This window comes from Pinus tabuliformis, chromosome 5_2 (assembly GCF_031772625.1).
Source record: "Pinus tabuliformis cultivar Carrire ecotype Pingquan chromosome 5_2, CPIR1, whole genome shotgun sequence".
NCBI classification, from domain to species: Eukaryota; Viridiplantae; Streptophyta; class Pinopsida; order Pinales; family Pinaceae; genus Pinus; species Pinus tabuliformis.
The window spans coordinates 69,679,328-69,704,255 of NC_142306.1; the positions used below are offsets into that span (position 1 = coordinate 69,679,328).

A 24,928-nucleotide genomic window follows, 5' to 3' on the forward strand; every position below is an offset into this window, starting at 1 on the left:
ATGAACCAACCAATACATATTTAGATATTCTACCTTTGAGATTTCTACCTTTTCTCAAGCTTCCATACTTTTATCTCCTACTGTTTCCATGAAGGAAACTTAATCTATTTAATCAATTTGTAAAATTGAAACAATTCCCTTTTTCTGCTAAGCTCAGAGGCAATTAGCATTTGCTTTGTTCATCTCAACAATACTCCGCACAGAGCACTAACAATCTGTTTAGTCCGAGACAATACGGAAGACTCATAATGGCCAAGTGTTATTTCTTGTTGGCATATCTAATCATACTGGGATTCTATCTTCTGCATATCCATGCATCCAATCCACTCAGTTTCCTTGGCATACAGATGGACCAACCATTGTTGCCCTATTTAAGAAGTGGTCCATATATAATCCTTTCCATCAATGAAGCAGCAAGGCAGTTATTATTGTTTTCCCACGTTGCTAAATGCAGTGGAGCTATTGCAAAAGGTAACATTCCGCAGTGGATGTACGAAGGCTTTTCCATAATTTATATTTGCAGACTAACCACTTGTCATTGCAAACGCTGTACACCCTGAACCCGGAAGTGGATGACCAAAGGTGTGCTGACCAAGCAACAGTATTGATGAACGCCTGTTTCTTCGGAGCTGTCAGAAATATAGAGTAACCTTACTTTACATACAGGCTATAAAGCCAGAGCCATGAACTGTCGAAAGCAATTTCACCCTCTTTATCTTTGTAGAAACTTCTCCAGCTGCATCTTCTCTTGCGCACTGTAGCTCTTTTAATTGTATATTCTCCCGTTATTCTTTAGCGGATTTTATGAACTTTCATTGAGTCAATTGTCATCATCGTAATTAATACTCGGCTGCTTTAAAAAAGTAGATTTACATACTTTTGTATAGGAGTGTGTCAATTTTCTTAATTCACAACTTTGCATCTATTCATTCAAGGCTCCTTTAAATGTAATGAGGAAGGGAATATAACATATTTCAACAAAAGTACTCCTCTGCACTGTCAGATTTGTTCTGAGAATAGCTTTCACCAGTTGATGCCAAGAGGACCCGCATAATATTATGATTCTTTTCTTACCAAGAGCTTACATAAAATATGTTTTTCAGTTTCCTGAAATTAAAAATTCATGATTTTAGCTTAATGCACCAAAAAAATAATATAAATCTCGATTGCAGTGTCCATGAAATAGCATTTTCCAAGGATGTAAGTATATAACTCCTCTTTCACCATTCAGTCATGCATTTATATTATATTGATTTACACATGCTGGCGAAACATTGTTCTCATTCGTAAAAGTCCGAATTTCCCCAAAAATAGACCAGTATGGTGTGAAGCTTGATTTTATAACGAGATGCTGTAATTCTCTTCCTCCGCGGAATACATATTACAGGAGAGAAAATCCACGTAACATCATCTCTATTCACAATCCCGTGGGGAATGCTAAACCTTATGGATGATCAGTCTTGATTTTCGTATTATCTACAATTTCTTGCCCACGAGATACAAAATACAGTGACGTTATTAGATTGGTATTTGCTAAGATATGTTATAAAGAATGAGAATTTTCTCATTTGTTGCTATAAAGAATTACAATAGAAGACATCATGAACAAGAAACAGTAACACAACTTTATGTCAAGCTCTTTCAGTATTCTGGATGGCGGGCTTCCATTGCTATTCAGCTTTCCAGAGTCAATGGACTTGCTTTCACCAGTAGCTACTGAGACATTAACAGTTGAAGAACCTGAAAAGTTTCAAAGAAAATCAATCACGCAATTAAGCCTTAAACGCATAAGACTATCGATTAGGGCTGCTACAAATAAAGCAAGCAGGTAACACATAGGGTTAAATAGTCTAAACATTATGATTTTCCTATTGATTTATGGAAGTTTAAACAGTGCAGATACAGCTTTGTAAGATTTAAACCTAGGAACAGAACTGTATATGTCCCAAGGATTGCACTTTGGGCGAATGAAGACATGACCATAATGCAAGGGCTTACACTACCAGTTAACACGATGGGTGGTTGAAACATTAAACAAAATTCAACCTGCCATTGTAAAAATGGATTTCGATGAACATAAAATCTATTGGAAGGGAAGAGTGTGTGTGTGTGTGTGTGTGTGTTGTGTGTGAGGAGAGAGAGACTAGTTCTTATGTGCAAGTTTTTTAATTTATTTAGCAAACAGAGCTGAAGCACTACGATATAAATTCAAATATTTTACTTAAGCATCAAGAATATCAGAAAATATGCAAATATACAGATGTTACCACGAAAATGATTTAATATACTCAAAACAGATTCAGAAATAGAAACCTACAATCAAAGTTGGTCCAGCCTATCCGCTGATTTTGTAGGTCATAGACAAAAGCTTTGTCTTTTAGAACAAGATCTGCAAGGTAAAAAAAATATTTCAGTTCATGATGCTATCAAAAATTTTATAGCAAATTAAGCCAGTCAATATTAAAATTTAAGTTTTAAGAAAATCATCTCAAATAAACCAATTTTCCACCAAACTTAGGGGATGCAGGGGCATGAGGACATGGGGATGCATAAGGGGGCATGTGAAGAGATCCCCCAAATTTCAGGGGATGTCAAGATCCCCAACGCAAGGGGGCTTGCCCAATTTATCAAATATATGAAAAACACAATGTTCCACCAAGGTTCCGGGACGAGGGGGCGAGGGAGCGAGGGGGCGCGGGAGCGGCCTATGCAAAAGCTCCCTACCATTTTTTAGGAAACGTGGGGGAGCGTCAAGGTCTTAAAAATTTATAAATATAAAATATAATTTATTAATTGAGTCCACTATGACAATTTGGGTTGAATTGAAAAGCTGCAAAGCATGATCATTGATATGAATTCCTGGAGCAAGAAAGCAATGAATTTGAAAATTTACACAATCCTTCTTAGAAGAAAACTTAAACAAAGAGAGAATTGTCCTTCTTAGAAGAAAACTTAAACATAGAGAGAACTCAGAACTATAGTGGATTATGTATAATGATTTTGAGAAACTGGACTTCTAAGTTCTTGACATATTAGTTAGGCAGGCCGTAGATTTTCAACTGATAATATTAATATATGAATAGCCTATTTGGCAATGCTTCCATAGGACTAGCCCATAGGTCTGATATACCTTCACAATTCTGTTTTAGATACTGCTAACCTAGAGAAAAAGTCTAAAAGAAATCATTTTTGGAACTTGGACTAAACGGAACTTGGATGCTTTTTCCACAGGTAAAGACCATAGGCCTAATATAGTAATAGGTTGACTGTCTATTGTTTATTCAGTTCCCAGGTAACCATTGCGACAGCCATAACCTTGTGCCATAGATTTTTCCATCGGCAATCTCATGCAAAAAATGATAGACACGTAAGTGGAAGTTACTTTCTTCTTTTCATGTTGTTAGACTGCTTAGTTAGTTTCCATTTTACAGATCCTGCTGGTTTCTTTCTTTGAGCGAATGTTTATTTTGAACCCTTTAAGTTCTCATGGGATCAAAATTAGATGTCAAGGCAGAATTTTGAGAAATCATATAGGAAAGTAGTTGGGTGTCTGGTGGAATATTAACATTCTGTATTTTTATCAGGTCTTATTATATCAACAATATTATATTTCAGTTAGGTCTCATCAACATAACGCATGGTAGTCAAGGAGGCAGTCTTTTAAGTTTTTACAAGTCGGATTTTTCACCCATACTTGTGGTTAATTGGTTCCTAGAAACAAAATAGTCAGATCCACTTTTCAGAACATGTGACAATAGGCTCTTTTCCTAAACCTACTATCACCATGAACGGGGAGAGCCCATATTGAACTGATTCAAGGTCTTGGTTTTCCTAGCTTGCACTTTCAACAAATTGTATTAATTCACTGGCTTTTTTAGGTAATTTACCTTTTGTATACAATTCCTAATACAATCAATAATGATACAGGCACTGTTTATTAAAATCCGAACAGTGAAATCCAACGCTGTGAGTGGAGCGCTCAGCGAACTTGCAAAGGCTGTGAGTGTGTTGTTCATGGTTCAAGGTGTCGTTTTTATAACATGAAACAACGATTTTCCAAAACCCTAAACGTTAATTAACTCTTAATTAAAGATTAAGTTCAGCATTTAGTTAATTAAAATGGTTTTTAATGCATTAAAGGTGTGCCACGTCCCCCCTCGTCCCCCCACGTCCCCTCTCGTCCCCCCACGCCCCCCCACGTCCCCCCACGTCCCCCCACGCCCCCTCACGTCCCCCCACGTCCCCCTTTTTGGAAACGCCCCCTCAGGGAAGGGAAACGTTTCCCTGGCACGTCCCCCCGAGTTTCCTCCATTTTGGGAGCGTGGGGAAACGTCCCCTACTCGTCCCCAAGTCCCCGGAGCGCGGGGGTGCGAGGAAACTAGATCCCTAGGGAGGGGGGCGAGTCCCCGTGGAACACTGGAAAAACACAACAAATATTAAATATAGAACATAACAGAATTTTGTATGCACAATTGATCACACAATTATACAACTGAAACTGTAACAATACTCATGATCCAAGTAGCAATTACAAAATTTGGAAATTGGTATTCAAAATAGGAGAATCATTGTATTTCTAGACTCATTCTAAATCGTCAATGTCTAAATAAAAATGAAATACAATGCTACATCATATAATTACATCCATCATCTTTAAGAAGTAAAGAGTCAAGTTGCCATGACAAAAAATAACCAGAAAATAGAAATGGAACAAGGTTCAAGCCGCCAGTCATGCTCAATAAGCTTCTCATTGGTCCTCTACATCAGTGTGTCACAGGAAACTATCAACATCATCTACGGGAATGTGATGACAGCTATCCCTATTTCAAAATCTAACTGTTCTTTTAACTTTCCAGCTAAAAACATGACAAAAGGTTGATGCTTCTCGAGTTTTCACTATCTGAAGCACTTGGCATGTCGTTGAAAATCCTTGTCCACATTTTTCTGTGCTCGAAAGAAAAATTCCAACTCCAACCTTCTCAACATACTTAAACTATTATGTTGTAAGTGAAAAATAACAAAAACTAGGATTTGGTAGAATTATATAGAGAAGAAAAGGCAACATGATGGTGGTGGCGAGTGCCCATCTTGCTTCAGAAAAGGAAAAATATGTTTTCGGTTGTTTTTATTTATGTGCTTTTATGAGGATATGCACTTGTAGGGAGTCTCTGATAGTGCCCCCAACTACTAGGAGCATCCCATTTTTGTAGGGGGAAACCGCACTGAAGTCACCATGTTCCAGGGCATACAAGCGGCGGAAAGGGACATTCTAAATTAAGTCCAACTTGGGAAGCATTGAACGAGTAATGGGATGCATCCCCATCCCCTAGGGACACATCTCCATGGAACATTGTGAATAACAACATCAATTTCAAAACAAGAAACATCCCTTAACTAATTCTCAGCAATTATTAATTATATTTTACCACTGGAAAAGGCATCTCTGAAAATTAATCAGAAGCGTTTTCCATCATTCATAATCTTGAAAATACTGGGGGGAAACTGTAAAGGTATCTCCATTGGCTATCCAGAAACTAAAGAAACTGAATGGAGAAATTATCCTCTCTTTTGAGCGAGTCTGGGATTGAAATTCTACATGGATGGAAACATCGATGGTGACTTTGCTGAACCTGCCCCACAAAAGTTGTTAGGGACTGACATAACTTGGATCTTTGATTTACCCACACATAAAATTGAGCTGAACCCTTCAATTCAGCCAGGTTCCAAAAATACAAGAAATGAGTAATATCCAACAAAAATAACTGTTTGGCTTTTTCAGGTTGTCCAGACTCCAAGGAACTACAGATGGCAGTTAAACAGACTCAATACCAGATCACTAACGAGCATAAATATATTCTTAACTACATTGCACGAGTTTCAGGAGCAGGGAGACAGGGACACGTTTGTGGTAGAGGAGGAAGGTACCAAATCTCAAATGACAGCACAAGGGACAGCACTAATAGAATATCAAAACTATAAATGAAATAAAGAATTACATATGTAAAAGCCTTGTCTGGAGCTATGTACTTAACTGATATTTATTATCAACCCAAAGTTCAATATTCCACTTTTATATAATCATCAATGGTATTGAAATATATTTTTGTTAAATATGATTCGATTTACTACTTTACATATTTAGGTCTTTATTGGCAGCAAATGCTTGCTGCCCAAAATGAAAATAGTTCCAAAACTTCAAATGCCAACAAAACATTCAAAGAACCAAACTGCAGATTAATATGTGAAATTCGTAGACTTCAAGATGCACATGTCTTATTCTTGTTTCTAACTAAATTATCAGTTCAAATATTGTTCTAAATCCTGATAGTAGAAAGAATCAAAGATGCAAAATGTCTTATTCTTGTTTCTAACTAATTTGTCAGTTCAAATATTGTTCTAAATCCTGATAGTAGAAAGATCCACAGTTCGGGTTGCATTTAAGTGAAAATAAGAATGCCATTTTAAAAGAGTCAAATGATGTCCACATTCACATTAAATGCATATTAATCAACGAAAAATATTTTTTGTGCGACCAAAGCAAAGAAAGACTTTCATATGTGGGAACATTTGAGGAACAGGGTTGCAGGTAAAGTGCCTATCCCAGAGAACTGTTAACAGTCTCAAAGACTTTAGACCGTCAACCAACCTTCCTTTACTACAAATTGTCAGAGGATAATGAATAATTGTTTGTTTAACCTAAATATAAAACCCCATGGACCTATATGGAAGGATTGGAAATGGTCTTACAAGAAAGCTCTTGTGGACTACGGAACCAAGCAGCCTTATGTTAAGATTCAGCCAACTTGTGTTCAATGACATATCATTTTTGTAAGAAGTGGAATGTTCAATACGTCGATGCAAGATGTGTCAAAAAGTGTCTCCCTTATTCTTCTAAGACTAGAGTACTTGGCTGGTAGGTCCTTCACAGCAACTTGATGGCAAGGGATCAACTATTTCACACTAGTCTTACAAATGTATGTACGGTGCTTTGACACAAACCTCAAACAGTCACGCATGTAATATGGAATTATAAAGTTGCAAGAATATTTTGGGTGTGGATTACTATTTAGTATTTACTATAATGTTCTCCTTAATTCTCTTCTTCAGTGGAAAGTAGTTGTCTTTGGAAACAAATGGATGACCTAGTAGGCCAGGAAAAGGATATGGGATATGATCGAAATGGAGCACATATCTTCATTATAGAAATGACTTTTTCAAGCAACTGCTAATTTTTCATGAAGGAAAATGTTCCACATTTAGATAAGAACTAGCTATCTAGATTTCAGCCAGGAATGCCATTTCTAAGAAAAATATAGGTATTGTTGAATCTTAAGCCAGAGCAGACATGCTAGCTCTATTTACTTGTGTAGGGCCTTGGTTGACATAGTCTCTCCTAGTTGAATTCTTGTCAAGATCCAACTCAATAATTATTGAACCTTCACTGCTGCCCACATGAATCTCCATTGTTGGTAAAGAACCAACCACGTGAACACTCTCAGTTTGTAAGATAGTCTATATTACTCAAGAACATTTTACTACAGCTGGTACTAGCAAAAATCACTATTTGAACAAACCCAGTTCTTATTCAAAATGGGAGCTAACTGAGTCCCATGCATGAACAAGTATAACTCACCATGACTACTGAAAAGGGACTTTACCATAATGCCATACCCAACCCCTCCAAATAGGACCATGTACATCAACGTTCACTGTAGGTAAATCCTCCACTGCAACAAGCAATTGCAACTCCCTGATGATGATTCTATGAAAAGTCAAAATACCTAGAAAACGAGCTAGTTCTGTCCAACCAGTGCATGTCCCTTTCTCTAGTCCCAAAGATCCTATGAGAAAAGAGGACACTTTTTGCTAAATCTTCTAGCTTGGAGACACAAGATGTCTTGAATTCACTACCCTTGTATTTTCCATGCCCAGATAGGTTAGAAAGGGAAATTCCAATTCTTCATACTCCCAGAAAGATGTCATGAAAGCCAACTGGCAACCTGCTTCTAGGCCTTCCAAATATGCTTGAGCACAAACAACCCCCTAAACCTTGAAGCATTGAGGAGATCCAATAATGCCAAATACAGTAAATTGCTTTCAGATCAGATCAACATGACTACAATTTAGAATCCTAGGACTGGTAAGAGTTTCGCACAAGGCATCACCTTCGAGGCTCCTAACCACCCATTTAGCTACCAAAATAAGTGAATATCAATAAGACTAAGGCCATCCTCCTATTTAGGCATGGTGAAAATGTTCCAATTAACCATACGTCTAATCCCCTCTCTCCAACATATTTGGCCCAGAGAAAATCTTAATATTTTATCCAATCTTAGATATTAGGAGTCAAGGCATACTCAGAAACCAACAAGAAGAATCAAAAATAGAATTATAGAAAACATCCCTCCTTAGATACTCAATTGCTTCTCCTTGGAATTTCTACACTTTTTCTCCATGTACTCCCAAATGAAGCAACAATTCTCCAATTCCAACAAGGGAGTAATGAATTTCTTACCTCATCAAGGCAGTGATGACAAAATTGTTTCTTAGTCTCAAACTACCCAAATCCCACCCACTTTAGGATAGGTTCCTCCTTCACTCTCCTCCTCCTTCCACAAACTTCTTCCCCCAACCACTCAAACATTTTTATTCCTACTCATTAGGCCCAACTGCTAAATTGCTTCGAATGTTGGGGCTCCTCCTCTTCTACCCCCTGATCTTCAACCTCTACTTGCTACCATCACCCTCCTTTCATTTCTACTGTTTGTATTTCCCTCTCATAGAATTCCTTTTTGTTGCAAGTGATAGGGACAATGTATCAATGAAAGGTTGCTCCCTCTTTCTATAACCATGGCTCATCCCCATCACCACATATTTGATATATAAGAGAAAAAATGTAAAAAAAATGTCTATTTCCTTCTTCAAGGACTTCAAATAATAATAATGCCCTGTTTTCTTCATTTCATTAAATCAATAATTTAATAATTTGGTGTGACCATACAAGGGATGACACATTTTTTGCTGGTTTAGATTTACTTATCTCTTCTATTCTTCTTATCTTGATTTCTATTAACTTGTAATTTAAAACTCTCCATATATGAAGACAATTTCATTGTCTTGGAAGGAATAACTTTTTCAGAGTTACAAAACTTGGTTCGATGATTAATTCATCAAGGTCAAAGAATAAGAGTCCAACTCATACTCAACAAAAAATTTGGGAAAACCCAAACTCAATTGAAACTTAGGAAAAACTAGGCAATCACTACCAGTTGACAGTTTAACCCACGATTACGATTAATCGCATATCAAACTTGTTGTCAACAAGTAAAATTTGCCAATGAACTAATTTGGAATTTTTTTGTGTGCCAATCTGAGTTTTACTTGCAAATCTGAGACGAACTTGACAATTTTTGTAACATTAAAATTTTTAATTTTAATTTTCCAATCTTCTAGTCCCTTCAAGGTTCTCAACACGTGTTCCCTTCCATATTCCATGTCCTGTGCTACTAAATTTGGTAATAAATATGCCCCCCTGTTTGCTCCTTTTCTCAAATGTTTAAAATTTGATCTCTTCAAAACTTTGGATGGCCTCTTTTACCCAACTAATTTTGCCTTCAAATCTTAGGAAGCCTTATTCTTTTCTTTACCCTTTTGGTCAAGAAGAATTTTTAATCTCTTTATTTTATTGCATGTAACCAAGCACCCCACCCTCAAACCCATGAGCAAGGGTAAGATATTCCTCATGTTTCATGCCCTCAACAACAATTGGCTCACAGAGAGAAAAACATGTCATGGGAAAGACTTGGTCCTAGGTGGGAGGATAACATTTCTCCTCCCTAACCACCAGAGCTAGACCCAGTTGACTATCTCCTATTATCAATATTTTAAAGTATGTTTGGAATCTCACTCTAATGCTTTCTAAAAGAATAGTTATTTTATTTGATTCTTAGATGAGATATACAAGGCAAATTTATTGATGTCCAATAATGACTAAAGAATGGGTTAATGGGACTAGAGTACACAAAGAGTGAACAATGTGAACTGGGAGTGCAAAGATCGCTCCTAAATGCTAAATGACGGAAGACACAAATTACAAGAACAAAAGAGAAATACATGTAAAAGAGTGAACCAAGAAAGTAAATCTTAGAAAAAGGGGAGACACTACTCAATATAAAAGACATAAATATAACAAGAGGAGAGAGCATAGACATCCATGTCATTATCAATCATTTGGATGGACCCCATGCAAACCTTGATAATATTCTCTAGTGAGTGCCCACATTGAGACATTGGGCTAGGAGAACCTCAAAGAGGAGCATAGGATAAGGATTACCCAAAACAAGACTCTTTCCAATGACGTTCTCGGCAACAAACCCAACAAAACTTTGGGTCCCAACATAGTTTCAAGTCAAGGTTCCTATGGCATATTTCCTCCATGCCCATACGGATTTTGAGGGTCTTTGAATTGACCCTGTTACCCGCCACCTGTGGGTAGTGTGTATGGGAAAAACAAATTCTCCTAGATGGTCCTCAGCCGACAACCAGCATCCCCTTATAGCCACCAGATAGCTCGATGTGCCATTTTCTCTGCCACCTGAGCCAGTCATGTGGTCCCTCAACCACTTGTCATGAATGTATGTTTGAAGGTGGGCCTTCCGACCCCAAAGGTATGGATTTTCATTGGTATAGTTGAGTAATTTTCCTTACTTGTCATGGGAACTTTTGGACATAGATTGGTGGGGGGATTCGGCAGAAAGAGTGGGTTAGGCTTATATTCTTGTCTCCATTGCCCAATTTCATGGTTACCCTTGCATTCTAGTCCCGTGGAGTCCCCTTTACAGAGCATTTGGCATTTGGGTTGGCACTACACGGGAAACCGCGATTTTGGTTGCATGGTCTCGCTTCCCGATACCACCTACATCACTCCCCTTCCACTCATTTTACCCCCATTCATCTATTTTTGCATCTGAGACCACATGTGTCAACTGGGTCCACATGGGGTTAGCCTCCCCCTCCCCTTGTCCACACCTTGGGTTGAGCCTGGAATGATGCCCCGAAGGTTGATGCAACTAAAAAGAAAAGAAAAAGCATAATTGGCCACATTCAATAGGAAATTGTACGACAAAATGCGAAAGGTGGCTGGGACAAACACACTTAGCACATGGGAAAAAGCCAATACATGAGCTACACCCACTTCCATGGCCATCACCCTCGTTCTTATAGGCCCTAGATGAGCCTCCTCTATCCCCCATGATTGTCCCAACCGTTGGTGGACGATGAACTGCCCCACCTTAAAAGGGGTGTCCACTGCTATACTTGACACATCATGCTCTCATTCCCTTGAGCCCTGAGCAGTTATGAAGAAAAATCAATAAAACGCAAAAGGCATACGAAGAAGGGTGGAAAAACAAAGGCCAGGGTAACTCATGTACCACGATCTGCTCCATCCTGCACTTATGTACCCAGGTATGAGCTTCCCCTATTATAGCTACCCTGGCACCTTGACATGTGACTTGGACGTTTCCCCTGATCCCCACTCCATTCCATTATTATATCATTTGCCACCTACCACTTGAAGGATGCACCACGAACATGTCACCCCCTTTAGAGGTTGAAACCACCTAATAGGGTCCTTGGCTAACCCCCTATTGAGCTTCAGCTTGGAGACACTTGTACATTCCAAATCCTACTATGGAAGGGCATGCCACCATAAAGTGTCCCACTGGTTCCATGACTTGTAAGTTCTTTTACTTGATTATTCTAATGATTTGTTGTATTGGAGGGCAAGGGGATCCATTGGATCTTATGCAGGATTGCAGGTGGATTGTCATTTGGGGCTTGGTCTCCCTATACGGGGTCCTAGCCCTCCAGAGGGCCACATTGGCAATTATAGGGTGGGCATTGAGAGTTATGGGCCTCCACCATAACCGAGATTACTTCATGGATCCCCAAGAGCGTTCGTTGATTGCTCCTATTCCACCTTTTGGACGAGGATGCACCTAGTTCACCATGCCTAGTCTGCTCCACAGATGCACCATACACTTGGCAGATGTTCCAAGGCCCAGAGGATTGTTCTCTGTTGCAAAGGCAGGGCTTATGTCATCATTCCAGCCCTTACAGATCGTCTAGAGGCACTTCCGATCCATTTGGAGACCGATAAGGATGACCTCGTGCCCCCCACACCCACTTGGGAGCACCACAAATTTTTGCTTGGAAAACAAGGGGCCAACCCCTTGTCCACTATGTTGGAAGTCCATTTCTACATCATGGCAACCTTTGGACTTCATTAGGCCTCCTCAAAGGCCCAACGACTCACTCAGTTTATCATTTGACCCTCTTGAGAGGCTTATTCATGTATTATTGAGCTATCTGGTGGGCTCATCACCAAAAGTACTTATTATTTTGCACATTATTTTATTCTAGGGGCTAAATTAGGCGAAAATAAGCTAAATCAAATTCATTAAAAATTCTATAAATAGATGCTGAGTTGATTCATTCTCTCATCATCACTTGGATTGATCATTCTCTTAAGATATTTTCGCTATTCTTTTTGGAGGACGAAATTGGATGGATGGATGAATTTTGATGTTTGGATCTCTTCATTTTTGTCTTGGAGCTTCTATATTGGCATATGATGATGATTGGATATACTTGTTCTCACATGTAAGTGCTCTTTTAATGCTACTTTGTCATTTTCTTATGTCACATGCATGTTGCTAGGGAATTTCGCTATACTAGGCTGAAATTTGTTGCTTTTCTTGTGTGAAAGAGTGGAAATTTGTCTTTTATTAGCATTGCATCATGTCATGGGCCATGTTTGAATAAGTGAATGTTCCTAGAGATATTTTGTTGAAATTTTATCTTGATAAGTCATCGCATATTGTCCATTGAAGTATAAAGACCTTGAAGCAATTGTCCCATGCCCTAATTGCCATGTGAAATTGTTCTAAAGGCCTCCTTGATGAAGTGAAACCATCCCAAACATTGGAAATCATCTTGACTCCATTTCTCCCAAAGGATTAGGCACTGGTCCTCCATAGGTGATCACCCTAAAGCATATTTTTCTCACCTTTCTCTCTTTCTTTCTAGGTCTAGCCTACATAGGTCACATAGGGCATCAATTATCTCACAATCTAGTGATCCAAACACTTCGATTTTTGGTCCACAACTACGATGGAATTTTCTCTAGAGCCCCTCCAAATTTGAAGCAAATTTGACAGTGGGATCTCAAGATATTGTGAGCCCTAGCTCGAGGACCATTTGTTGCCCTAGGTTTCCCTTGGCTAGTAACCTCATTGGGATCATTTCATTACTGTTCATTTTTTAAAAATCTTTGATCCCCTTCTCCTCCCTAATTAGGTCAAGCACATCATTGGTTGCTCAATCCTATCCCCTTGACCTAACCTAGGGTCCACTTGGTCTTGTATGGTCCCATAACTTTTGGAAGGTAATTCTTAAAAGACCATTTGGAAACCATAAGGGCTCCATAAGGGCTCTAGGATCCTCCTTGACAAGTCATATACTCAAACCCTAGCCCTTGGAATCCTCCTAAGCCCTTCCTAGAGAGTGTTTCATCTTGCTTTCCAGGCAAGCAAGCCATATATTTGAGCCTCTCTTGTGAATAGGCTTCTAGGATCCTCTTTCATCCTACTATCATTGACCCATTCATCTCCTGGATCCTTATTATACTAGGTATCCTCCCATCGGTGGAAGTCCATAAAGAGCAAGGAGCCTTAGATGAGGCAACAATGGACTATCACTCCATTTTTGCCCTTGACCTAGTAGTTGCCCTATAGGAACCCTGCTAGTTTGAGAAATAACAGACCCATAACCTCAAAAAGTGCTTGAATGGCCTAGAACTATGCTCTCTCCAGATTTTTTGCTTTGGACTCTTCCAAGCCATTTTCGATAATGCTTATAATGCACCATGGAAGGAGAATAAAAGAAGTTCAAAACTCCCTTAACATCCAAGTTGAGGACAAGAAACTAGTAATGTGCATCTAGTTGCTTGGTATAGGTTGGGGAGCAACACTAATAAGAAATGAGCACAACCCTATAATGTCAAAGAGGTGAGATGTCTACTTTCCAAGTGGAAGAATGTATGGTACCTCACATATTTGGTGACCTCCGCATCCATGTTAGGGAAGTCTACAAAACCCCTAGTATCTCTAATCATGAAGGCATGCCTTAAAAGGAAGGTAATGAGATTAGTGGTGCAAGGTCTGGAACAATCTTGCAAGATCTCATCTATGAATGATCAGCTCTCAAGGTAGTGAAAGGTCACAAGGGATCATCCAAAATCACAAAACAAGCAGTGGTATCCCTCACAGATCTCACAATAAATGGGTTATTTAAAGATAACGTATTCCTTAGTCACAATATCTTGGAGATGGTATAACTAACAAATCCTCTCCATTTGTTAGATGATTGGACTCAACTCCTAATCATTGATCAATAAGAACCAACTTACAACTAATCAAATGGAATCCTAGGGCCATGTGACCAATGGCATAGAATATAATCCAACTGGACAATGAGACGAACCCGTGACTATTACAAAAGATGTTATAGGAATTAATTAGTCCAAACCAAATTGACAAGTCAATTCAAGTTGTTTCCAATCTTGATAGACCCTTGTCTAGCGCTCATCTAGTTGGTTCTTCAACTTGGTTTTCCGGTCAATTTCGTTCCACTTGTGGTCTAACCCTAAGTCAATTTTGATAAAATTGAACCATGTATTACATAAGTGTTGACCCATCATGCTCCTTGCAAGATGTAAAATTTTACTAGCATGTACAGGTCATTAATCTTCTTCACTACTTTGGCTATACTTCCAAAATCCTACAGATTATCTTATACAACAAGGATTTGACAATTAAGTTCCTTTCTCTGGATAACGGATAGCTAATAGATGATCCTCTTGAGCCTCAAAAGGAGTGCAACTCCACACCACAAGAGGTGGATGAAACTAAACTTCAACAAGGCTTCCAAAGGAAACCAAGGCAAGACAAGGGCAGTGAGAGTTATCCAGGATGATCAAAGAATTTTTTTCCTCTCTTATATTGCAAGCACTTTTTCCCAGTGTTAGTAGAACCAGAACCAGCTGAGGAATAGACAGGGACCATATCAGAAACAGCTGGAAAACTGGGTTCAAGAATCAGTAAGAACCAACGGATGAGGGCTGTTCCAGATCAGAATTGGCCAGGACCAGATCTATCCTGAACCAGCCTGCTGGTCTGATTCAACCAGGCTTTCAGACCAGTCAGTTCTGTCCTGATTCAGCCTGGCAGACCGGTTTAGTGGGTTCCCATAACATTCAAAGTGCTTTTGCTGCAACCAGTTCCAAGAGACTTGGAGATGTCATGGGTGTTATTAAAAACCAAGCTAATAAAAGAACATTATTCTGCAGTTTTTGAATCTGTTAGTGGAACTCACATATCATTTCTGGTAGAGGAACAAATTTCATATATCCAGGAATTCAAAAAAAAATTGAGATGCAAAAAAATGTTTAAAATATGAAGAGAAGAATATGGTTGGTATTTGCCATGTTAAATACCCATGATGTATATAGCTGTTTGGATTAGTATAAAGTGCATATGCGCATAACAGTAAGGTAATACCTTGATATTTCACAAAAACCCTCCTTTGGACATAGTGCTAAGTGAAATGCCTACGTGCAGTGGATCTTGTATTGCATACAGGATGACCACCAAATCATATAAAATTACTGGACTACTAGATGGTGATATTGGATTGGTATAGGTCGACCATAGTTTGTAAAACAGATAATTCGCAATAAGACAGACAAATGAGAGGAGATTGTGGATATTTGCAAATGAATAAGAATAGTTGGTACCTGTTAGTAATATTGGACACAGATAACAAATAGATCAATGTCAAATTGACTATCTATGCAAGTGGAGCGATTCATGTAATCAGTTGCAGGAAGCTAGTTGGCTGGAATCCATTTGAATGATACATAAATGATGTAATTGTGATACAAACGGGAGTAGAAGCCTTGTATTAGTTTTGTATTTGTGTTTTTATTAAATTGCTGGGTCATGTTTGATGAGAAAGAAATGATACAGCAGAAACATACTTCTAATGATGAATGCACAAAGGTGCATCTCAGTTTATATGGGTATTTCTCTCGTCTGTTTCTTCATCCTTACTTACATATATCTGCATGGTGTAGGCAATGATAATATTCAAAAATAAAGAAGAGGAAAAACAGTGGGAGCAAAAATGATAATATTCAAATGATTGTGAAAATATATTGGAAAAATTTTAAACAAACAAGGGTTTCAAACAGGAGCTGATAATTGAGAAATTTTAACAGAAAAATATTTGTGCAATGTTGTCAACAAAATATTAATTATTGTAGTGATGGACTTGTTCTAGTACTCTATGCTTGGCTCACCAGTACTACATACCTTCATATTGTTATCAGTGGTAACTGTAGGGGTCACAATCAACAAATGCTGCTAATGAAGAAATCGATGTCCTTCAATTGTGAAAAAAGATGAATAAATATATGGAACATGAATGACTTCTTTAAGTATTCCATACAAAGGTTATTGAAAGTTTGTCTAGATTTCATACTGAATCACGAGCAAGTGCATAAGTTGTTCATGAAGGAAACTAGATAATAACATAACAGACTTCTTTGTTTTGCTTTATGCACATTAATGTCAAAATTAAACCATTCAGGCTAGATATTGTTACATTGATGATCAAGCATGGCCAACATATATTACAAATTAATGAATTCCAAACATTGGGCGCTGAATTGAAAAAAAAAATAGTTTGTGTTCAGTAGGGACAATAAGAAGAATATTTGGTGGACCATTGTGAAACAACAAAAAGCATACTGGACATAAGCATGTATATGCACCCACAGTTGCATAAGAAAAATGGCATGCTACACACAAGCATACTAGAGATGCACTCTATTGGAAAGACCTGTATCAAATGCACTCTCTGGTGTTTATAAAAGAATGAATTAGGTTCATCTTTCAGGACTTTAATGTTGTAATAAGCTTCATGAATTATCATATTGTATAAGTCAAATGGTTTTGTTGCATATGCCTTAGCATGCATTAATTTGTCACAATCCTGCGTGGTCAGATTCCACCAGAAGGATTACTCTTTCTTCCCCATTGTGTCATGTCCCTTCTCAAATACATTAGTCACAAGGTGCAGCTACACAATTTTGGCACCATTTTTGGCTTAGGAGGAGGACCCCACACTTAGACTTAGGAACTATAAGGGAATTCGACTTTATTTTGCAGCTAGTGGAATGTGGGGGCCACCCACATGAGAAATTCGAACTTGGTCATTCGATGAGCTTGGAGGGAATCGAATGGGTGGATGGAGGGGCCCACATGAGGCTAAGGGGACCCAAGGTGATAAAAGGAGGATCAGCTCTCATTTTCGACTATCTTGAACATTTGCAAACAAACACACTTTTGTACGCTCTACTGCTTAGCGAGTCTACTGGTTGTTTAGCCACGAATCTCTCATGCGGGAGATTCAACCTCTTCTTCGGGGGACCATCCGTGCCTGCCCTAGGGAGGTTGTTCCACAAGATTTTCAGGGAGTTCAGCACAGTCACACACTTCAGCCAGCAGCGCAAAAAAGGGAACTACATATTTCCTGGGCAGCCAAAAACACGCAAGAGGAGTTAGAAGCCAACAAGGAGGTTCATTGCTTGTTGGGAGTTCCGGGAGCTGAGGAGGCTACTTGTTGAGGACATTTTCACTGGGATTTGCAGCCAGCTAGACCAATGCATCAGTTGTACGAATTTCTGGGAGGGACTGTGTAGAGGCCTGTAGCAGCAATTTTGTGGGGCTTGGGAGAGGAATTCATCTTGGCCAAGAGCCATCTGAGGAGCAAGGAGTTGGATAGCATAGGTGAAACCAACATTTCAGAGGTGTTCACAGAGGGATTGGCAAGTTGTTTCCTGCAAGTCAAATTTGGCAGTAGAAGTTGGGGAGAGGCTCCAAGGAGGCCGAAAATCCAAAGTCAAAACCAGCAAGATTTCCTTCTGGGTTTTTCTAGGTTTTGTCCAAGGAGTCCAGGGTTGAAAGGATATAATTTTCTGGGCAGTTTTTGGGCACATTCCAGTAGGTCAAAGTTCAGCAGGGCAGCACAGTGCAGAGTGGGGCAGCTGCTAGGCAATCTTCAGCTCAGTTATTTCTCCCCTGGGTTTAGTCAAGCTTGTCCTTTGAGACAAGCTCAAGTGCACCATTCCATTTCATATTGTATCTAGCCCTCTGATTTTTAATAATATGGCTCAGCAGTTCCTGATTTGCAGCGTTTTCATGGATGTCTAATGCGTGTTTTTATTTTTATATGTTGTTGCACTATTTATTCACTTAATATCACTCACATTCCTACTTAGGGACATTACACATTGTCTCGTCTGCTGGTGGTAGGCAAAGGCACAGATCACTTCAGAGTCCAGACATTAGACTAGTAAGACTTGGACTTCTCGACTCCTACCCTTGACAGGTTAACCAACTCCTCTAGACTTTTGAGGAGATCCAATTCCAGAACCAGATCCCACCAGACCAGCAAATGGATCAACTCTAGGAGATCCCAGAGCTGGACTCACTGTATACAACATTCTACTCCCCAAGTCTTCCTAAGAAGCTATTGTTCCGTTTAGAGATTCTTCCCCTCAGCCTTGAATTTCAGGAGCAATAAACCTCTTCGATCTAGGGCTCCTCCCAGGATTCTACAAACGACATCATAAGAAAAGCGTGAGCCCCATCATGGTGATTAATGATTCTAATGGAGAGCCCTCTTCTTCCTCCCTCTCCCCTGACTTTGCTTCTAGTTCCATCGTGCCTTGACATCTTCTCCCTATGCTCAACATGGTTTTGTATCTGCACTACTTTTCTAGCCTTTATTTATGTTAGCTAGTTAGTTAGCCCCTCTCACGCTTTTAGTAGAGTGTTGAGTATTCTTAGGACAAGAATTGCTATCACACTCCCATCGTGTATTTAAAATCGTTGTACTTTGATAGTTTGTTGTAATTGTTTGTATTCTTGAGTCCCATTTATCTACTCTTTTGGTCACTCATGGACATTGATAAAATTATCTAGAGTATTGTTAGGAGTTGTTGATCATTTTCTGAATAGTACTAAGAGAATAACCTCTACTAGTGGCCCTTTCGTTTCTGTTAATTTATTGTATTGTTTAGTCACTTGTATCTTTTAACTCTTAGCTTTCAAGTGTAGCCTTCTACACTCCCACAGTTTGTTGTAATTGTTTGTACTCTCTAATCCCATTGACCTACACTTTTGGTCACTTATGGGCACCGATAATATTATCTAGAGTAGTGTTAGGAATTGTTGTCACACTCTTCTTGTGTATTTAAAATGCGTATACCTTGAATCCAATTGATGAATTTTGTGTTTATTTGTTCAACATTAGTAAAATTATCTTATCTATGATCATTTTCTAAGTAGTACTAAGAGAGTAAACTCTATTAGTGGCAAGACTTTCCAATCGACCATTAAATCCAGACTAGCAAAAATTGTTTTTACAGATGACGAGTGCTTCCAGTGTGGTAAAATAGAAACAATGAAACACATCTTTTGGGAGTTCCCTTGTGCCAAATGGTGCCCTTATTATATATAGTGGCTCTCTCTTTTCTATTATTTTATTGTATTGTTTAGTCACTTGAATCTTTTAGCATTTAGCTTTCAGGCGTAGCCTTCTGCACTCCCACAGTTTGTTGTAATTGTTTGTACTCTCTAGTCCCATTGACCTACTCTTTTGGTCATTCGTGGACATTGACAAAATTATCAAGAGTGATCTTGGGAGGAGTTATCACACTCCCATCGTGTATTTAAAATGGTTGTACTTTGGCATCCCATTGATGAACTTTGTTATTATTCACTCAACATTAATAAAATTATCTTACCTTATGATCATTTTCTGAGTTGAACTAAGAGAGTAACCTCTACTAGTGGCAAGACTTGTTGCTTGACCACTGAATCCACAATAGCCAAGATCATTTTTATAGATGACAACCTCCAGTGTGGTAAAGTAGAAATAGTCCAACACCCCTTGTGCCAAATAGTGATGGAAAACAGTTCAGAACTGTTGGAATTTCTAAGTCTAACCGTTAGAAACCCTTCATGTACTTTCAGATTTATTTTTGCCTACTTGTACTGATTAATTAACAAGTTATTCACCATGTAAATACGGAAAATAAATACACGTACATGCTCAACACATTACAGATCATCAACTGAAGGAAACAAAAGAAGCACACAAGCGACACCGTTGTTTTTGGACTAATGTCCCCGAAAAAACCCAATGCGGTAAACCGGTGCAGCTATCTGAGGGTTTATTATTATGCAGTATTTCCTTGAGTACAACTGGGTGCCTAAACGACTCACCCAACAAAGAAAAATACACGGCAACAATACCTCTCTATGCGGAAACAGGTATTCAGAAAACCTGTCCCACAAAACCCTCCCCAGCGACTTTGAATCTCAGCGCTGACCCTTCTGGCCTCTGCGTCAACCTCCTACTGCACTTTGTCAGCCCCAGGACCCTCTGCGTCATCCCTCTGAGGCACTACGTAGCCTCTGGGACCCTCTACGTCACTCCCTCTGCCTTCTGCATGGATGATGCAGTCCTTCTGGGCTCTGCACTGTCTCTGTTGCGCTTTGCATGGCCTGCTCTAGTTGTTGCTCTCGCTCTCTGCTTCTATGCTGGTCTCTTGGCACTGTCTTTGCCTCTATGTCCAATACTCACTGCCCCTCACTACTGATCACTGATTCACTTTTGCTTAGCAACCCCGTTCTAGCAAAATGAATGACAAATCACTCTGGTGTTTTCTCCAAGTGGCCCTCAAGCCTCCTCTTATACTTTTCTCGTTGACAATTCAACGGCCGAGATTAAGTCCCTAATCAACGGCTAAGATTAACTCTAGCTTGATCATGACTTTTGGAATCTTCTAACACAGTTTTATATTAATTCACATTAATATTTTATTTTTCCTAAGTTTAGACTTGGGGACTCCATTAAAAATATTAATTATTTTAATATTTCCCAAACCGGTTAGATTTTGCCCAAACCATTTTTGGGTATTGGAGATCTCATGTGCTTTAGCCTCTCCACCAATTTTCGTGGCTAGAGCACATCCGATGCTACCCCAAATCAACAAGAACAGACTTTCTTCAATCTTGCAAGGAGCCATTCACTGGCATGCAGCATGCCCAGTGATTGCAAATCTCTATTTTTACAACTCTACCTTATGATATATAGTGGCTCTCTTTTTCTGTTACTTTAAAGTTTATTGTATTGTTTAGTCACTTGTATCTTTTAGCTTTTAGCTTTCAAGCGTAGCCTTCTACACTCCCACAATTTGTTGTAACTGTTTGTACTCTCTAGTCCCATTGGCATACTCTTTTCGTCACTCATGGACATTGATTTTATATTATCTATAATCTAGTCCTCAAGCACTATTCTCTTTAGAAGATATCATGTAAATATGTTTTTGAAGGTTAATAGGTTTTTTTAATCCTTTTGAAAGTATCAACTCAAACTAGATCTAAGAGGTTTTGTTGATTAATGATGTCAAATATATTTCTGCTTGGCCTTAGTTTGACCTTATTGCCAGTTCATTGCAACATGGTAGTTATACTCCCTGACTTTGTACCCAAATGTTTTATGTACAATTTAAGGTGTATTATTTCAAAAAAAACATAGTTACAACCTATAATCAGATTAGACTTGAAAGCCCTTCAACTACGAGTCGAGTCATACTTGGTCGCACAACTCAGAGTCTACTATGAGAAATTAAGAAATATACAAAATGTTCAAAATAACACATAAATTCACGCACAAGGAAATTCAAGAAATTAGAGACCAAATATGACAAAGACTTGTCCTTGCCATCGTTGAGGACTACGTCAAGACTCAATACAAATTATATCTAGTATCTATTGTTAGACACATAATCCGTAAGGGCTATGGAGAGGAATGTGAACCTTCATTGGGAGTCGAAGAGACCTTGGAATATGAAACCAACAGTGATAAACATTGTATTTATATGTCTATCTGATTAATGAAAGGCATCCATGTTTATTCTTTCATATCCGATCTATAGTCCAACAGTGGTATCAAAGAAAGCCAAGCCTAGGTGCTCTCCAACTTGTCAAATTTGTGCCCTACTCTAGTCTAACATTTTTGCATGGTCATTTCTCTATGTGCACATAGTTCTAAGGTACCTATCTTAGTGCATTGATTTTTCTCTTAAGTTTGCTCCCACTCTTGTCTAATATGCTTGGTGCCTAATGCTATTGCGTCACCTCTTTTGTGTGTCGTTAGCTCTTTCAAGAAGGTATTGCACTACCATGCACTCAATGGAAGAGAAAGTCAAGTTATTCTTCCACGCCATAGCATCCCAACACCAAAACCATTACTACACAAATTGTCATCCACATCTGATTGTTGTTGGTGTATAGAATTGATATATACATCAAGTTTATTGTTGTGCTATCTTGGAACAAAACTATTGGGTTGTGTGTGAAAACCTGTTGGCATGTCTGGTCGGATCTTGGACGAGATGCCATTTTTGGACCTCGAACAAGGGTTTTCACACAGCAACCATGTTCATCAAGCTCGACAAGCCTCTGTCTATATTATGTTCATGCTTGGACAACTTCCCTGGCTACCAAAACTACTAGCTTTTGCCATGTGACTAGGGACATGGGATACAACAATAAAACTTGTGCTTGGAAATATGGAGTGCAGGACATTAAATGATTTCCTTTCTAGTTTTTGTGGACTCGCCTACACTTTAATTCAATGAGCTAAGGTAAAATTGCCTTTCTGGTTTTTGGATTCCCCTACACTCCACTTCAGTGAGCTAAGGTCGTGACCCTAAGGACAAGGTATTTTAGTGCACATGCGAAGGGTAAAGGTAAGAAATATTTCTTATGGACAACAGGATATGATTTGTGCAAAATGCAAATCTGATGGCTACAGTGCGCTTTGTGGTCTTGGTATTCAATTAGGTTTAATGAGAGCAGAGTATGCGGTAGACCTTATCCAAATTTATGAAGAAACGAAATGAAATATAGATATAAACAGAAACACAGAGCTACAACAAAAACGGAACTTCAATCCATTAATAATAAAGTACTGAAAATTGTTTACATGTAGAATGAAAATAAACTAGCTCAAATGATGGTAGCTTATCTCTAAGAAGAGATGTGGCAGCTATATGCCTTTTGAACTATGTTATAATGAGGCTCAAAGGCCTTTCTATTATTGAGAAACAAGGGAAAACCCTTAACATCCAAAAACCTAACCCTAGGAGATGAAGCGCCAAACGTTTGTGGACCCCGTTGGGGTTCGTTGGTACATCAACTTCTCGGGGTCGTAACTTTGGCTACAATATTCGTTTGACGTGTACGATACCTCGTTAAAAAGATCTATCCGAGGACTACAGCTTTCCACTGCAAAACCCTTGTCGTAGACTACGGGTTTGCTCGCTTTTCAAAAAGAACGTCATTTAGGGCCTCAAAATGGCTCCGGAAGTTCAAAACCCGAAAAACTACCAAAAATAGTACATTTTGCTACAATTAAGGAAACGAAAAGAAACGGTGTTGGGGGTCCAAGTGGAATAGGCGGGTGCCCACCAATATCCACCTAAATTAGTCCTCCCCCCTTAGGAAGCAATTGTCCCCATTGCGTTGAGTGCCTCCATGAGATGGGGAAATTTTGTTAAACTTGGTCCCTGGTGAGCCACTTGCCCTGGTGAAAAATTTGGCCAGCTTTGACAACTCGATACAGTTGGATCCTCTATTTGCGAGTGTTTTTTATCTTTGTGTCCATAATCCGATCTGTGGTGGCCTGTTCAATGGAGTCTGGGTTGAGCCTTGTTGGTGTCAACTACTCAGCAATGTCTGATGTGTCCAGCAATGGTGGAAAGTATGGCCAAAGGCAATCCACATTGAATACGAGGTGAAAGCCAAGGAATGAAGGAATACTGAGCTCGAAAGCATTGCCTCCCACAGCCTTGACGATGGTGTAAGGCCCATATCGAAGTGGTCGAAGCTTTTGATGGGCTCAGTAAGGCGTTCTTTCTACATATGTAACCAAACTCTGTTTCCCACCTAAAACTTACGTGGCACCCGATGTTGATCATGTCGTTGTTTGTAATTAGCATTGCCTTTCTCCAAGATGTCATGAACCTGCTAGCGGGTGCGTTGAATGCGCTCAATAAACCTGGTGGCTTTATCAACTTCAAACTAAACATGGGAAAAGTATTCCTGTGTAGTTGCAAAAGGCAATGCAACATCAAGGGGATATAATGCTTGAAATCATAGGCCCACTTCAAAGGGGCTATGGCCAATCGAGCTATGTAGAGATATGTTATAGTTGTGTTGCACATAGGGAAGGCTCTCATCCCATGTTCATAAACATTTGAAGTTATGCAGCGCAGTATGTGCACGATCATCTTGTTGACGACCTCTGGTTGGCCATCAGTCTGGGGTGGAATGCAGTCGACTTGGTGAGCTTGGTGTCCAGCAATGACCAAAGGCTCGACCAAAATGCACTTAGAAACATGCTATCCCGATTTGAAATAACGGTTTGCGGAATCCTAAAATGTACCCACGCTCGTTCAAAGAAGAGTGTTTGGCAGTGGCTTCTATTGTGATACTTGTCTTGCAGGCAGCAAATATGACCATCTTAGAAAATCTATCAACGACCACAAATACATGGTCATTGCCATGCTTGGTAGAAGGAAGGCCAAACATATAGTCCATGGAGATGGATTCTCAGGGCCGGCTAGGAGTAGGCAGAGGAGTATACAGGCCTTGATTCTTAATGGTTGGCTTGGCGATGGCACAAGAAGTGCAGGATCTGATGTATTTTGCAACATCCTATCAGAGAT

At 39.2% G+C, this 24,928-nt stretch overlaps 1 protein-coding gene across 4 annotated transcripts in view; it reads right to left on the reverse strand.

Moving 5' to 3' along the window:
- Window positions 1-1,201: 1,201 nt before the first annotated feature.
- LOC149157588 (aspartic proteinase 36-like) overlaps window positions 1,202-24,928 on the reverse strand; it is a 39,298-nt gene continuing 15,571 nt past the window's right edge. For all 4 annotated transcript variants that reach the window (XM_089435883.1, XM_089435884.1, XM_089435885.1 and 1 more), the window contains exons 9-10: window positions 2,318-2,389; window positions 1,202-1,740 (exon numbers count right to left, since the gene is read on the reverse strand). In XM_089435883.1, the coding sequence (XP_089292009.1) occupies window positions 1,565-1,740; window positions 2,318-2,389 (248 nt within the window). In that variant the 3' untranslated portion in view covers window positions 1,202-1,564. The remainder of the gene's footprint in view (window positions 1,741-2,317; window positions 2,390-24,928) is intronic.